General features: G+C 42.7%; 1 protein-coding gene across 2 annotated transcripts in view; it reads right to left on the bottom strand.

Annotated features, from left to right (window-relative positions):
* Window positions 1–16,021, bottom strand: part of LOC139365172 (cytohesin-1-like) — a 118,848-nt gene extending 102,827 nt beyond the window's left edge. The window contains exon 1 of one of the 2 annotated variants that reach the window (XM_071102616.1): window positions 15,760–16,021. In XM_071102616.1, coding sequence (XP_070958717.1) covers window positions 15,760–15,778 — 19 coding nt within the window. In that variant the 5' untranslated portion in view covers window positions 15,779–16,021. Of the gene's footprint in view, window positions 1–425; window positions 794–15,759 lie in introns of those variants that run through there. The other variant, XM_071102614.1, reaches the window with a different exon arrangement.
* Between the last annotated feature and the right edge of the window lie 1,849 nt (window positions 16,022–17,870).

Raw genomic sequence — 17,870 nt, 5'->3', positions numbered from 1 at the left:
AATAACATATCCTTCTGAACAACAATGGGAGACAAACTAACTGATCCTTCTGAACAACACAGAAAGGCAAACTAACATATTTTCTGTGTTGTTCAGAAGGGTAACATAGAGTATCATACTGTACATCTCCAAGAAACACATGAACAAAACATTGATCAAATAGTAACATGATCACATCGATCAAGTATTTCAGAGAGAGAGAGCAACTCATTTACATAGGTACATTCTCTACAATATGAAAATAAACCCAAGGCACCTGATAATGAAATTCAACCAAAGTGGAACATGACATTTCCCCATATCCTGCTGACTGTGGCGACACCATGAATACATTAACAGAGGCAGGCAACAAGACAACCATCAATCATCTGTTGACCATAGGCTGTCTAGTCCACATAGTTGGTTCCCAAGGCAGCCCATCTTACCTGGAGGAGGCGGATCCTTCACCGCAGGATGCAGGAACGCTTGGAAACTGGATGCGCAAAGTTCGCTCACTGTCCCCATGACGGCTCAGTCAAAACTGTGTGTGTGGATGGGGGGAAGGATTCTTAGTGTACTAGTGTGGGTGTGAGAGTGTCTGAGGGGCTTTCTCTTTCGTTCCCTGTGATTCAGTTCGGCAGACGGAGGTGGAGAGAGGATCAGTTGTCGTGAAGGCCAGTCTCCCTTCTTTCCAGAGAGACAAAGAGAGAGAGCTCTCCTCATCCCCTTCTTCGCTCCTTCTCGTCTGCCTCCTCAGCCGACGGCTGCCGTCCATGGAACACGTTCCTCCTCAGGTCCTGGTGTGTGTCACTGGGACTTCAAGCAGTCAAAGCACTTTTCCTTCACCCTCTTCTCCTCCTTTATTTCTCTCTCTCTTTCTGGATCTGTCTTTCTATCCTTTCTCTTCAGTAGCCGCCGCAGCTGAACTCTTTGCTGCTTTCTCTCTCTTCCTCTATTCTGCTCCCTCTCTCTCTTCCTCTATTCTGCTCCCTCTCTCTCTTCCTCTATTCTGCTCCCTCTCTCTGAGCCTCTTTTCTCTCGCTGTGTCTCTTGCGCTCCCTTCTTACTTTGCACAGTAACTCTGCAAGATATTCTTAGACTAAACATATTGCACACACAAACACATTCTCAGGCTGTGTGTAGGAGCACATATTAACTCACCTTATGGGCAAATTCTCTCTCTCTCTCAACACAAACAGATGCATTGAAAAACACCACCCGTGATAACATCAATATTTTCTGCAGCACCAAGACCTGAAGCAGTTCAAAGGATCATGTTTATAGGAATATTTAGTCATCCGTCAGAATACTAAGGGGTGTTTTTTAATAGACTTTTATCTAGACTCTTGGGTCACATCCCTTGAAATGACTGGTATACGAGAACTCCATGTAACCAATAACTACACCAACCCAGTGTTTTTAAATGTGTGGAGAGAAGGGAACAAGGGCACACCTCAGGAAGGAGGAGAGGTCATTGGGAAGCACCGTATGTCCAGCAAATCAAGGCTTATTGGACCTTGGATTCTTTAAACCATCCCACACTCTTATATGAAAGTGGTATCCTGAAATAACCTGTCAAAAGCTGCACGACATTGACCAAGATATATACTTCAACATGCCGATCTGAAAAACGTGAAACGTTCGCAATTGTCTGTGTGTATAGACATTTAAAGCAAGACGTCATACACACACACACAGATGTCTTAGCCTGGTTCCTACATCTGTTCGTGCTGTCCTATGGTCATTGTCATTCCAAAACATGACATTGGACCATAGCAGTTGGCTATACAGGCCAAACAGATCTGGGACCGGGCTAATCGACTACAGGCAGCAGGTAGCCTAGAGGTTCAGAGTGTTGGTCCAGTAACCGAAAGGTCGCTGGTTTGATTCCCTGAGCCGACTAGGTGAAAAACCTGTCGATGGGCCCTTGAGCAAGGCACTCAGCTGTAATTGCTCCTGTAAGTAGTTCTGGATAAGATGTACAGATATTGTGGTTACTGTATCTAAAGCAGTGCATCAGATTCATTCCTCTGTTTTGGTTTTATCCTTCCTCAGGATTGGTTTATGAATGCCTTTGCATGCGTCCCAAATGGAACCCTATCCCCTACACGGTGCACTACTTTTGACCTGAGTCAAAAGTAGTGTTCTATGTAGGTAATAGGGTCCCATTGGAACACAGCCTTTATGTACAAATCCAGTACTCATTGTTGCTTGGCAACAGGTTAAAAAGAAATGATTTGTTCCTGGACAAGAATCTGTGATTCATTTGTTGTGATTATGATCTTCTTCTTCTCTTCTATTGCAGTTACTCACAAAAACAAAATCACACTTGGGACATACACAAGGGGCCTTTTCTTCACAGTAATAAACACACACATAAATCCAGATTCACAGTGCTAACGGGATTTGACTCCTTTGATTCAAATGAGATTTGGTTCCTGCATTCATATTTCGCTTTCTATTTCTCTTTGGGGAGTGCAGCCCAGTTTACCTTCCACGGCAGACAAGCCAGCAATAATCAACTGTCACTGTGAGTTCTACCATCTGTCAATCACTCACCTGGTGTCATTCACTCACCTAGTGTCAAACACTCTAATTCTTAAACACAAGTAGCCATCACTCTGCCTCAGCCCCTCCTTCTCTGCCAATCAGGTGCCTCATGCCTCCCTCTCTGCCAATCAGGTGCCTCATCCCGCCCTCTCTGACAATCAGGTGCCTCATCCCGCGCTCTCTGCCAATCAGGTGCCTCATCCAGCGCTCTCTGCCAATCAGGTGCCTCATCCCGCCCTCTCTGCCAATCAGGTGCCTCATCCCCTCCTTCTCTGCCAATCAGGCTGTGTCGCGAGCAGCGGGAGCAGCCTTACATACTGACTGAGGGCCATGGGGTGGGGGGAGGAGGTGATGCTGTGACAGTGGGGTGGTAATGAAGACATGACTGGCATCCTTCACCAGAGCCCTGCCTGACTGTACCACGGGCGGAAGACTCCAACACTGACCCCAGACCAGGGTCGACATCCCAAATGGACCACGGTCAAAAGTAGTGCACTATACAGGGCAGTATTCAACTCTTACCTTACGAGGTGAGGAGCCTGCTGGTCTTCTGTTCTACCTGATAATGAATTTCACACACCTGGTGTCCCAGGTCGAAATCAGTCCCTGATTAGAGGGGAGCAATGAAAAACACACAGTGGAACTGGCTTCCAGTCCAGAGTTGAGTTTGAAGGATGGATATTGGGAATAGGGTGCAATTTGGGACACAGTCTGAAGCTGCCGAGTCAGGAGGAAGTACCCAAAGTGCTGCAGCTGCATGTCATCGTTCCAGTGTAACAGGCCCGTCACGAGAGGGACGGTCAAGACCCTGCTCTGTGAAGTCAGCACAAACCCTGTTTCTGTTTTGGTTTTAATATGTAGGCTATGCATCTCCATTGTACTGCAAGGGACTGTGGGGCCTGGTATAGTAGTCAGGGATGAAGAAATGTGTGTGTGTGTGTGTGTGTGTGTATATGTGTGTGTATATGTGTGTGTGTGTGTGTAATAAACAGAGCCCCATTATTTAACCTTTATTTTCCCCCAATTGTGGTTGAGTGTCATTATTTGGCCTTTCACAGACGGACACTCTGGGCTCTGTGGGTCCAGACAGAAGCCATCCATCCCCATGTGTCATAGAGATGGCCAGAGGGGTCAGAGCACAGGGAGCTGGCGTCATTGTTCTAACTCTACCACCTCTGGTATTACTATAAGACAACAGTCTCCACACAGTTCTTACAGCTGCCTTTAGCCACACACATCTTTATGCACCAAGACTATGCAGATAAATACATAGACACACACATTCATGACCACAAAACACGCACACACAAAGACACACGCAGTGACTCCGACAGACACAGGCATACACGCATGCACACACACGCAGTGACTCCGACAGACACAGGCATACACGCATGCACACACACGCAGTGACTCCGACAGACACAGGCATACACGCATGCACACACACGCAGAAACATGACGTTTGAGAAAGGCACTGAACTCGAGATTAGGTGGAGCAGAGTTCTCCCCTAAGGGGAAATGGCTAGACATCACAGCATTTTCTCACATGATGCTCCCAAATCATTATTTGTGCACCTCTCAGGGAGTTTCAAATAAGGAAGTGTCCTAAATGTTGACTCGAGCTGGATGCAACTGCTTCTATAAACCAAAAGTATAATGAAAACTGTGAATCCAATTGTCAAGACTGTTCATCAAACATAGGCATAGTTCATAACAAGTTAATAGCCTTGTCATTTATGCCTTCATGAAATAAACCATGTTAAAATTCACGATTCAGAATTGAGACCTATATTTTTTTAATTAGCTGACTTGTAAAGACAATACAGTGTTTACAATACTGTCCTTACAATATTGGTATTGTATTTTCTCTGTTTATATCAGTGTTGAACTGTAATTTGATGAGCTATCTGGTGCTGCCACCAAGTGGGCATTTCAAGCATTAGGAAGTTCATCTTAGTTTAATGGCAGCATTGCCATTATCCACTAGTATCCACTAGTATCCTGGGTCGTGTTCATTAGCGCACACCGTAGCAAAACATTTCACAGTGTTTTCACTCCCTTTCAGGCAGTTTCCCCTGTTATGTGCCTAATGAACATGACCCAGGTCATGGGTCATGCTTGTTTCGGTGAAATTAATCCATCACAACTTCCACATCCCTCATTTGCTCAGGCAGACATGGCTGGTACTCCTACAAAAGAGAACATCATCTTATGTTGCGCAGCAGAATTCTACAAAACTGCCATGCAGAAACAGCCATGCAGAAACAGCCATGCAGAAACAGCCATGCAGAAACAGCCATACAGAACCACGCAACGGCAGTGCATAAGAGAGCCTGGTGCCCTCAGAAGGCTAGTGTGCTAGGGTGACGGTATCTAGCAACATCTCCACTGCAGAGAAATAGAATGACAATTTACAGTCATGCGCGCATACATTTTACATATGGGTGGATCCAGGAATCGAACCCACAATCCTGGTGTTACCTGCACCATGCTCTACCAACTGAACCATACAGGACCACAGGGAGATACAGAGTATGGAGATTACAGGGGATACTGGCCAGGGCTGGCAACCAGTCAGAGCAGACTGAAAACACACAAACAATGGATGAAAAGTGATCATATTTATTGAGTACTGTACTGTGTAGGTGGATTATTTACTGAGTACTTACTAGGTACTGTACTGTGTAGGTGGATTATTTACTGAGTATTGTACTGTGTAGGTGGATTATTTACTGAGTACTGTTCTGTATAGGTGGATTATTTACTGAGTACTGTTCTGTATAGGTGGATTATTTACTGAGTACTGTTCTGTATAGGTGGATTATTTACTGAGTACTGTTCTGTATAGGTGGATTATTTACTGAGTACTTACTAGGTACTGTTCTGTGTAGGTGGATTATTTACTGAGTACTTACTAGGTACTGTTCTGTGTAGGCGGATAATTTAGTGAGTACTTACTAGGTACTGTTCTGTGTAGCTGGATTATTTACTGAGTACTTACTAGGTACTGTACTGTGTAGGTGGATTATTTACTGAGTACTTACTAGGTACTGTACTGTGTATGTGGATTATTTACTGAGTACTTACTAGGTACTGTACTGTGTATGCGGATTATTTACTGAGTAATGCACTGTGTAGGTGGATTATTTACTGGGTAGTGTACTGTGTAGGTAGATTATTTACTGAGTACTTACTAGGTACTGTACTGTGTAGGTGGATTATTTACTGAGTACTTACTAGGTACTGTACTGTGTAGGTGGATTATTTACTGAGTACTGTACTGTGTAGGTAGATTATTTACTGAGTACTTACTAGGTACTGTACTGTGTAGGTAGATTATTTACTGAGTATTGTACTGTGTAGGTGGATTATTTACTGAGTACTTACTAGGTACTGTACTGTGTATGTGGATTATTTACTGAGTAATGCACTGTGTAGGTGGATTATTTACTGGGTAGTGTACTGTGTAGGTAGATTATTTACTGAGTACTTACTAGGTACTGTACTGTGTAGGTGGATTATTTACTGAGTACTTACTAGGTACTGTACTGTGTAGGTGGATTATTTACTGAGTACTGTACTGTGTAGGTAGATTATTTACTGAGTACTGTACTGTGTAGGTGGATTATTTACTGAGTACTGTACTGTGTAGGTGGATTATTTACTGAGTACTTACTAGGTACTGTACTGTGTAGGTAGATTATTTACTGAGTACTTACTAGGTACTGTACTGTGTAGGTGGATTATTTACTGAGTACTTACTAGGTACTGTACTGTGTAGGTGGATTATTTACTGAGTACTGTACTGTGTATGTGGATTATTTACTGAGTACTTACTGAGTACTGTACTGTGTAGGTGGATTATTTACTGAGTACTGTTCTACGTAGGTGGATTAGTTACTGAGTACTTACTAGGTACTGTACTGTGTATGTGGATTATTTACTGAGTACTTACTGAGGACTGTACTGTGTAGGTGGATTATTTACTGAGTACTGTACTGTGTATGTGGATTATTTACTGAGTACTGTACTGTGTAGGTGGATTATTTACTGAGTACTGTACTGTGTATGTGGATTATTTACTGAGTACTTACTAGGTACTGTACTGTGTATGTGGATTATTTACTGAGTAATGCACTGTGTAGGTGGATTATTTACTGAGTATTTACAGGGTACTGTACTGCATAGGTGGATTATTTACTGAGTACTGTACTGTGTAGGTTTGGGTGAATTACAGTACACTGAAATTCTAATTCCAAATCTCTTAAATGCTTTCAATGAGGAAAATGTGTCATTGGAATTTGGTGTAGCTTCTGAATGGACTGGAATTGAAATGGAATTGACACCAACCCTGCTGAGTACAGTGGTGGGGAGGTGGATTAGTAACTCCACACACCAGTCTAGCTAGCATCCCCCCGGTGACTCAGAACAGCAGCTGGGAGAAAGCAACAACAGCCCTCCTGATCCACTGATGTTCTAAGCATCACAAGAGGCTGCTTACACAAGTAGGAGAGCTTAGAATAACTACGGAACACAGTGTCAGGGTACAGCTACCCAGCAGAGGAAGAAACTCCTGCACTATGGTTATCGTGAATGCTCCACAAACGTCTTAGGGACAAATGCTAACTTCCATTTAAGTTGAATTTTCACATAGAACCTATGGTTTGGTCAGGGTACCTTACCTTCATCAGGGTAACACGTTTAACTGTCCCGATCGTCGTATGGAGTAGACCAAAGCGTAGGGTAGTTAGAATATATTATTCTTTATTAATGAAGAACACGAAGAACACTTAAACAAAAACAACAAAACGATTAAGACGAACGTGACCGCTATATAAACACTGTGCTAACCTGCAACATAACATAGACAATAACCCACCAAATACCCAAAGAAGATGGCTGCCTAAATATGGTTCCCAATCAGAGACAACGATAAACACCTGCCTCTAATTGAGAACCAATCTAGGCAACCATAGACCAACATAAACATCTAGATGAAAACAACCCCATAAATCTACAAAAAACCCTAGACAGTACAAACAACCTAGAGTAAGACAAAAACACACATACCACCCTCGTCACACCCTGACCTAACCAAAATATATAAAGAAAACAAAGAATACTCAGGTCAGGGCGTGACATTAACATGTTAGTTCTCTCGTCCCTGTGCATACACTATTCTATCCTATGTATTCTTCAGGCACACTATATATTCTATCAATATGCTGTCCATGTCTATACATCCCATCACACCTACTCATTCCAGGGTTTTGCTTTATTTTTGTTATTTTCTACATTGTAGAATAATAGTGAAGACATCAAAACTATGAAATAGCACACATGTAGTAACCAAAAGTGTTTAAAAAAAAAAAAAAAAAAAAAAATGAAAATACATTTTATGTTTGAGATTCTTCAAAGTAGCCACCCTTTTCCTTGATGAAAGCTTTGCACACTCTTGGCATTCTCTCAACCAGCTTCATGAGGTAGTTGTCTGGAATGCATGTCAATTATCAGGTGTGCCTTGTTAAAAGTGTATTTGTGGAATTTCTTTCCTTCTTAATGCGTTTGAGCCAATCAGTTGTGTTGTGACAAGGTAGGGGTGGTACACATTAGATAGCCCCATTTGGTAAAAGACCAAGTCCATATCTCAAATATAAAATATATTTCGATTTGTTTAACACTTTTTTGGTTACTATATGATTCCATATGTGCTATTTTATAGTTTTGATGTCTTCACTATTATTCTACAATGTAGAACATAGTAAAAATAAAGAAAAACCCTGGAGTAAGTAGGCGTGTCCAAACGTTTGACTAGTTGGTACTGTATATATATTTATACTCTGGACTCCCGACTAGTTGGTACTGTATATATATTTATACTCTGGACTCCCGACATTGCTCGTCCTATTATTTTGAGATTTCTTAATTCCACTCTTTTACCTTTAGATCTGTGTGTATTGCTGTGAATTGTTAGATATTATTGCACTGTTGGAGCTGGGAACACAAGCATTTCGCTACACCCGCAATAACATCTGCTAAACATGTGTATGCGACCAATAAAATTAGATTTGTCCCTTGTGGCTCAGACAGAGGTAGACAGCGCATGCAAACAGAGATAAACAGGGATAAAACAGGCAGACAGAAATAAACAGGCAGACAGAGGTAGACAGGCAGACAAACGCAGACAGGCAGACAGACACAGACAGAGATAGACAGGCAGACAGAGATAAACAGGCAGAGGAACACAGACAGAGATAGACAGGCAGATCGAGGCAGACAGAGAAACAGGCAGACAGAGAAACAGGCAGACAGAGATAGACAGAGGCAGAGGTGTGTATTTCAAAGAGGAAGTGAGAGGAAAGATCAACTAACTGATTCACATCCGCTTCAATGTGACAGTTACTTTTTTCTCTCTCATTTTCAGATGTTTTCCCCTTTCTTCATCTTTCAGGTCCTTCTTTCAGACCGTGTCTTTCTAACCACAGCGGGTGGCTATACGCGCTACAGGGAGTTTTGGGCGGCTGATTTCTGACAGTGTTTTGCATATGAGAGGGAAGCAGTGCTTAAAATGTGCTGTCTGTAAGAGCCCTTCTAATCTCAGGTCTCCAGAAATAAGTCCAAACAGCTAAACTCCACCTGAGCTGAGATGACTGAAGTAAACAACAGGCCCAGCCAACCACGTCAGTCATTCTGTCTAGAAGGCGGGGCTATCTGTCAGAACGATGTGCTTGGCCAACTACATGTCAGTCATTCTGTCTAGGAGGCGGGACCATCAGTCAGATTGACAGCATGAGAGAAGGGCCACAGGAACACCAACAGGAATAGGCAGGGCCTGCCGTCTAGCAGCTGTAACCACGGCAACCACACACACACACCTGAAATCACAACAGCAACCCGAGCCACTGACTGTACTTCCTCTGTGGGTGCACTTCATCATGTACAAAGAACTAGATATTGAACAGTATCTAAAATGCTATCTGAGACTGTAGCATTAAACAAGCAGACATGACCTTTACTTTTCCTCCGACATCACAAAGTAACAATGGAATATAACCTTTTCCTCTGACATCACAAAGTAACAATGGAATATAACCTTTACCCCTGACATCACAAAGTAATAATGGAATATAACCTTTACCCCTGACATCAAAGTAATAATGGAATATAACCTTTACCCCTGACATCACAAAGTAATAATGGAATATAACCTTTTCCCCTGACATCACAAAGTAATAATGGAATATAACCTTTTCCTCTGACATCACAAAGTAACAATGGAATATAACCTTTTCCCCTGACATCACAAAGTAATAATGGAATATAACCTTTTCCTCTGACATCAAAGTAACAATGGAATATAATCTTTTCCTCTGACATCACAAAGTAACAATGGAATATAACCTTTTCCTCTGACATCAAAGTAATAATGGAATATAACCCTTTCCCCTGACATCACAAAGTAATAATGGAATATAACCTTTTCCCCTGACATCACAAAGTAATAATGGAATATAACCCTTTCCCCTGACATCAAAGTAATAATGGAATATAACCCTTTCCCCTGACATCAAAGTAATAATGGAATATAACCCTTTCCCCTGACATCAAAGTAATAATGGAATATAACCTTTTCTCCTGACATCAAAGTAACAATGGAATATAACCTTTTCCTCTGACATCAAAGTAATAATGGAATATAACCTTTTCGCTGATATCATAGATGTGGTAAAGAGGTCAATGGAACTTGACTAAAACGATAGAAAACCCATGGAAATACATGGGGGAAAGAATCAAAATCTCCTCATTGTCACTAGCAAAATGTGCCAAAATTGAGGCTATTGTTTATATTTCACACTGTGTTGAGGTACAAATCAGAGTATAATGCTTATATGGATGTCAACTCCAATACATATTCATGTCATCGTCACCAAACAACTGTATTACAGTTAAATATGACTTTGACTACCAACACAGATTTCTGTATGCTAGCTATCCTACCAGCTTATACGAATGGGTGTTAGCATTTAGCAGTCACTACTTCTAAACCTGAAAAGGGACTATTTCTAAATGTTATGCAGTGAAAACAGCCAGATATATCAGAAAGGGACTTTAGTAACCACATTGTGGGCCTGTTACAATACATCAGTCATGACGGATTTGATGAATATCCACATTGCTAGATCAGATTTGTTGAATGTGCGCCAATCCGGCATCTGTCTTCTATCCCCCACGGTCTGCATTCCATTGACCTGTTTACCGCGTCTATAAAGTAATACTGAAATGATAAAGTAGCAACGGACTAAAACCGTGTTGATATGGCGAAAGAAACAATGCACTATAACGTTTCTCTGACATCACAATGTGGTAAAGTGCAAAAACAAATGTCCAACTCACACATGTAATGTGTGAAATAGGACAGATACAAGCACTCACTTATATGTGTTCTATTTGAGTATTTCACATACTAGAAGTGTGAATTGTAAATGTGTTTTTCCCCATATCCCAACACCTTCAGAGAGTGGGGTCACAGCCAGGGTCAGCCATTGTCAACGGCAACCCTGGAGCAATTAGTGTTAAGCGAATTGCTCAAGGGCAATATATTTTTTTTTGTTGCTGGCTTGGGATTCGAACGAGCAACCTTTCGATTACTGGCCCAACGCTCCTTTCCACTAGGCTACGGAACATAGTCAAAGTCACGAAGGTCGTATGTCATGAAAGTAACACAAGACGGTGTGGAAGCTAATGCTAAATTAAGCAGCACAGCCATGCATAAAAAGGTCTCAGTCTGGTGTCCTGAGGGGGCTAAATATGGTTGATGGTTGGTACCTAGCAACATCCCCCTCTGCAGAGTAAGTAAGGAGACCCAGGAAAGGATGGCAACAGAATGAGAACATATTCTCTGAAGATGCAACATAAAATATAAAACTAGGCTAAACAATATTTCTTTGTCTGACTAGATTAAACACACACACACACACACACACACACACACTATTCTTGAGCGAAAGCAAGGATTACTTTTATTCTCTCTTGGGAGCCTATAGTTATGCTGAATAATCCAAATGCATCCCAGAAAGAGGATGATGATATGACATTCTTACCAGTGGTTTTGACAGGAGGGTTGTGTCCCAAATGGCACCCTATTCCCTATATCGTGCACCATGTAGGGATTAGGGTCCCATTTGGGACGTAGCTGAGGCGTGTCAGGGACACTGAGTGGGTCTAAATGTGCTGACTACATTCCTTACATCCTGTCTCTCTTATTCGTCACATCACAGTTCATTATTACATAAGTAAAGTCATATTTTAATTGAACCCCCTGTCATAAGGCCTACATTAGACTGGCATAACAATGACATAACAGTTGCCAATCATGACTGTTGGTGTCAACTTAATACAAGACTTATATTACACTGTCATGACACAAGCCATGAATTAGCTGAACCAGTTTGCTGACCTAACCTACATTGTTGTGTGACTATAAAGTCCGTTGTAATTTCTCAACTTCAACTGTTACGACTGCTCATGACTTAAGCTGCTGTATGTCATGTTGTGTTTATATGCCTCATGACTTAAGCTGCTGTATGTCATGTTGTGTGTTTATATGCCTCATGACGGGGGACTCAAGTAAAAGTATAACCTGTAAAGCAATAAAACATGCAGCACAAACCGTCAGATAAGTGACAGGTGGTAGCGTAGTGGGAGGACCCTGAACCTCCCCTGTCTCTCAGGTCTATTAAACTAATACGTGGACAGAAACAGCCAACACACCACTCCCACTGAGACAGAAACAGTCAACACACCACTCCCACTGAGAGAGAAACAGTCCTCTACAGTCAACACACCACTCCCACAGACAGAAACAGTCAACACACCACTCCCACTGAGAGAGAAACAGCCAACACACCACTCCCACTGAGACAGAAACAGCCAACACACCACTCCCACTGAGACAGAAACAGTCAACACACCACTCCCACTGAGACAGAAACAGCCAACACACCACTCCCACTGAGACAGAAACAGCCAACACACCACTCCCACTGAGACAGTAACAGTCCTCTACAGCCAACACACCACTCCCACTGAGACAGTAACAGTCCTCTACAACCAACACACCACTCCCACTGAGACAGAAACAGTCCTCTACAGCCAACACACCACTCCCACTGAGACAGTAACAGTCCTCTACAGCCAACACACCACTCCCACTGAGACAGAAACAGTCCTCTACAGCCAACACACCACTCCCACTGAGACAGAAACAGCCAACACACCACTTCCACTGAGACAGTAACAGTCCTCTACAGCCAACACACCACTCCCACTGAGACAGAAACAGCCAACACACCACTCCCACTGAGACAGTAACAGTCCTCTACAGCCAACACACCACTCCCACTGAGACAGAAACAGCCAACACACCACTCCCACTGAGACAGAAAGAGTCCTTTACAGCCAACACACCACTCCCACTGAGACAGTAACAGTCCTCTACAGCCAACACACCACTCCAACTGAGACAGAAACAGTCCTCTACAGCCAACACATCCCTCCCACTGAGACAGTAACAGTCCTCTACAGCCAACACACCACTCCCACTGAGACAGTAACAGTACTCTACAGCCAACACACCACTCCCACTGAGACAGTAACAGTCCTCTACAGCCAACACACCACTCCCACTGAGACAGTAACAGTCCTCTACAACCAACACCACTAAGACAGTAACAGTCCTCTACAGCCAACACACCACTCCCACTGAGACAGTAACAGTCCTCTACAGTCAACACACCACTCCCACTGAGACAGTAACAGTCCTCTACAACCAACACACCACTCCCACGGAGACAGTAACAGTCCTCTACAGCCAACACACCACTCCCACTGAGACAGTAACAGCCAACACACCACTCCCACAAAAACAGCAAATGATATCTTGCAATGAGGCCATTGCAGCCACCAGCTTCTATTTTCAGATGCATTAGGGAATCAGCAAGCTAACTAATAAATCATTGACATAATCAAGTCTCCATAATAAGGAGCATGATGAAGACCCCATGGAGTCAAGGAATGACATCATCAAGGATGACTCTCCTGAAGTGTCAGATGATCTCATGCATAGCATTTAACTTCCTATAAAGAGATCAGTTTACACTGGGGCTTGTTTATCTGGTGCATGCGTCACCTGACTAGTATATGGCTGGACTGAAGCAACACAGCCTATACAGTGCACTCAGAAAGTATTCTATTTTGTTACTTTACTGCCTTATTCTAAAATGTATTAAATATGTTGTTTTTTTCTCATCAATCTACACACAATACCACATAATGACAAAGCAAAGACATTTTTGCAAACGTATTAAAAATATTACATTTACACAAGTTCAGACCCCTTTACTCAGTACTTTGTTCAAGCACCTTTGGCAGTGATTACAGCCTTGAGTCTTCTTGGGGATGAACTACTAGCTTGTCACACCTGTATTTGGGGAGTTTCTCCCATTCTTCTCTGCAGATCCAGAGATCCTCTCAAGCTCTGTCAGGTTGGATGGGGAGCATTGCTGGGCCACTCAAGGACATTGAGACTTGTCCCGAATCCACTCCTGTGTTGTCTTGGCTGTGTGCTTAGGTCCTGAGTGCTCTGGAGCAGGTTTTCATCAAGGATCTCTCTGTACTTTGCTCCGTTCACATTTCCCTCCACCTGACTAGTCTCCTAGTCCCTGCCGCTGAAAAACATCCCCACAGTATGATGCTGCCACCACCGTGCTTAACCGTAGGGATGGTATTGGCCAGGTGATGAGCGGTGCCTGGTTTCCTCCAGACGTGACGCTTGGCATTCAGGCCAAAGAGTTCAATCTTAGTTTCATCAGAGCAGATCATCTGGTTTCTCATGGTCTGAGAGTCCTTTAGGTGCCTTTTGGCATATTCCTTTACTGAGGAGTGGCTTCCGTCTGGCCACCCTACCATAAAGGCCTGTTTGGTGCAGTGCAACAGAAATGGTTGTTCTTCTGGAAGATTCTCCCATCTCCACACAGGAACAATCAGAGTGACCATCTGGTTCTTGGTCACCTCCCTGACCAAGGCCCTTCTCCCCTTATTGCTCAGTTTGGCCGGGCAGCCAGCTCTAGGAAGAGTCTTGGTGGTTCCAAACTTCTTCCATTTAAGAATGATGGAGGCCACTGTGTTCTTGGGGACCTTCAATGCTGCAGACATTTTTTGGTACCCTTCCCCCAGATCTGAGCCTCGACACAATCCTGTCTAGGAGCTCTACGGACATTTCCTTCAACCGGCTTGGTTCGTGCACTGACATGTACTGTCAACTGTGGGACCTTATATAGACAGATGTCCAATCAATTGAATATACCTCAAGTGGACTACAATCAAGTTGTAGAAACATCAAGGATTATCAATGGAAACAGGGTGCACCTGAGCTCAATTTCAAGTCTCATAGAAAAGGGTCTGAATACTTACGTAAATAAGGCATTTATGTTTTGTATTTTTTATAAATTCGCCACAATTTCAAAAAAAACTTTTCGCTTTGTGATTATGGGGTATTGTGTGTAGGTTAATGAAGACCATTTTTATTTAACACATTTTAGAATAAGGCTGTAACGTAACGTGGAAAAGGTGAAGGGGTCTGAATACTTTCTGAATGCATCTATGTATTGATGCCATTTAACGAAGAATCTGACAAAACTTTAGCATATTTATTCGTATTCATTCAGTTTTTATATAAAAACAATGCTTTTATATATATATATATATATATATATATATATATATAAAAATTGAGTCCCTGGGAGTCCCATTGAAATCAAAGGAGCCCTGCTTTGAGTGCCGATATAGATACAAATGTATATGGTTCCCCATGGAAAATGTCCCATATTCATCCCTGGCGCAAAGCTTCACCACCATGGTGTTCAATAATTCAGCATGCATGTCTTTTTATAGCCCATGAATCCCGACCAGACTACCTGTGCTGTTCATCAGGTAGCCTGAACAACTTCCGCCAATCTTGAACTTGACACATCGGAACTGTATGTAGCGTGACATGAATCTAGTCGACTTGTGTGTTCATCATCACGCGCAGATCATGGCTTTTGGTAAGCCTAGAAGCGAACCCTTTAAACCTAACACTGAATTAACGGTCATGTTTACTGTAGACAGGTGTTTACACGCGTGAGTATGCGTTATCTATATGAAGTGACGGAAAGATAAACAACCTACCATAATTCTCCCCATCCATACTGATGCTGCTGTAGGCTTCAGTTTCTTGCGCTCCCTCTGCTGCAGCCGATATCTCCAATACGCCCGCCCACGCGTGTCCGGTTGTCAGTCTGCCTGGATGTATCCCTCCCTAAAGTCCCCCACTGATTAGAAAGCGTGTTTTCATATTTATTCTATTCCTGCTGAAAGTGAATCGGTTGTAAATTATGTAGAGTAGCTAGGACTGCAGGCAGAGCTTTGAGAACGTCAATCCATCCAGAGAGAAACCGCACGATCATGGCCCCTCCTTTCAGAGATGATGTCACGCGCTATAACTTAATGTCAGATACTATGCCTTTACTCATTTACATGTTTACTATTGTGAAGAACTAGCACAATTGGCTCAGAAATAAATGTTTCGTTGCACCTGCATGATGCGGGTGCCACGCATTATTTAGTGAAATATATGAGATCCCATGTTAATATTCAGACTTTTATGACACTGTAAAATGACAGTTCATTGGGAAGTATTCAGACCACTTGACTTTTTACACATTGTTGTTACAGCCTTATTCTAAAATTGATTCAATGTTTTCCCCCCTAATCTACACACACTACCCCACAATGACAAAGCAACAAGAATTTAAACATTTTTGACTTATAAATAGGGGAGAAAAAAAAAGGAAATATCACATTTCAGTAAGTATTCAGACCCTTTACTCTGTACATATGCAGCGATTACAGCCTCGATTCTTCTTGGGTATGACGCTACAAGCTTGGCACACCTGTATTTGGGAAGTTTCTCGCATTCTTCTCTGCATATCCTCTTAAGCTGGGTCAGACTAGATGGGGAGCATTGCTGCACAGCTATTTTCAGCTCTTTCCAGAGATGTTCAATCAGGTTCAAATCCGGGCTCTGGTGGGCCACTCAAGGACATTGAGACTTGTCCTGAAGCCACTCCTGCATTGTCTTGGCTGTGTGCTTATGGTTGTTGTCCTGTTGGAAGATGAACCTTTGCCCCAGTCTGAGGTCCTGAGTGCTCTAGAGGTTTTCATCAATGATCTTTCTGTACTCCGTTCATCTTTCCCTCAATCCTGACTAGTCTCCCAGTTCCTGTCGCTGAAAAACATCCCCACAGCATGATGCTGCCACCACCATGCTTCACTGTATTGGCCAGGTGATGAGCGGTGCCTGGTTTCCTCCAGATGTGACACTTGGCATTCAGGCCAAGGAGTTCATAATTGGTTTCACCAGAGCAGAGATTCTGGTTTCTCATGGTCAGAGTCCTTTAGGTGCCTTTTGGCTAACGCCAAGCGAACTGTCATTTTCCTTTTACTGAGAAGTGGCTTCCGTCTGGCTACTCTACCACAACAGCCTGATTGATGGAGTGCTGCAGAGATGGGTGTCCTTCTGGAAGGATCTTCCAACTCCACAGAGGAACTCTGTCAGTGACCATCGGCTTCTTCGCCACCTCCCTGACCAAGGCCCTTCTCCCCCGATAGGTAGTCTTGGTGGTTCCAAACTTCTTTCATTTAAGAAGGCCACTGTGTTTGAGACCTTCAATGCTGCAGAAATGTTTTGGTACCCTTCCCCAGATCTATGCCTCCACACAATCCTGTCTCGGAGCTCTATGGACAATTCCTTCGACCTCATGGCTTTGTTTTTGCTCTGACATGCACTGTCAACTGTAGGACCTTATATAGACAGGTGTGTGCCTTTCCAAATCCTGTCCAATCAATTGAATTTACCACAGGTGGACGGACTCCAATCAAGTTGTAGAAACATCAAGGATGATCAATGGAAACAGGATGCACCAGAGTTTAATTTTAAGTCTCATAGCAAAGGGTCTTACCTTTTATGAAAATAAGTATTATGTTTTAAAAAATATATATTTTTATCAAAAATGTCTAAACTTGTGTGTAGATTGAAGGAAATTAATATAATCCATTTTAGAATAAGGCTGTAACGTAACAAAATGTGGAAGAAGTGAAGGGGTCTGAATACTTTCCACATGCGCTGTAGGAGCCATATAACAATTAAAATGCAGTCTGATATTCCATCCAGGCTTTTGATGGTTAGTAGAATATATCCAGATTTTCTACTAACAAAGAAGCAAGACCAGAGCGCTATT

Source organism: Oncorhynchus clarkii, chromosome 13 (genome assembly GCF_045791955.1).
Source record: "Oncorhynchus clarkii lewisi isolate Uvic-CL-2024 chromosome 13, UVic_Ocla_1.0, whole genome shotgun sequence".
Classification (NCBI taxonomy): Eukaryota; Metazoa; Chordata; class Actinopteri; order Salmoniformes; family Salmonidae; genus Oncorhynchus; species Oncorhynchus clarkii.
Note: the sequence above shows the minus strand (reverse complement) of the source record. Positions and strands in the feature narration are given on the sequence as shown.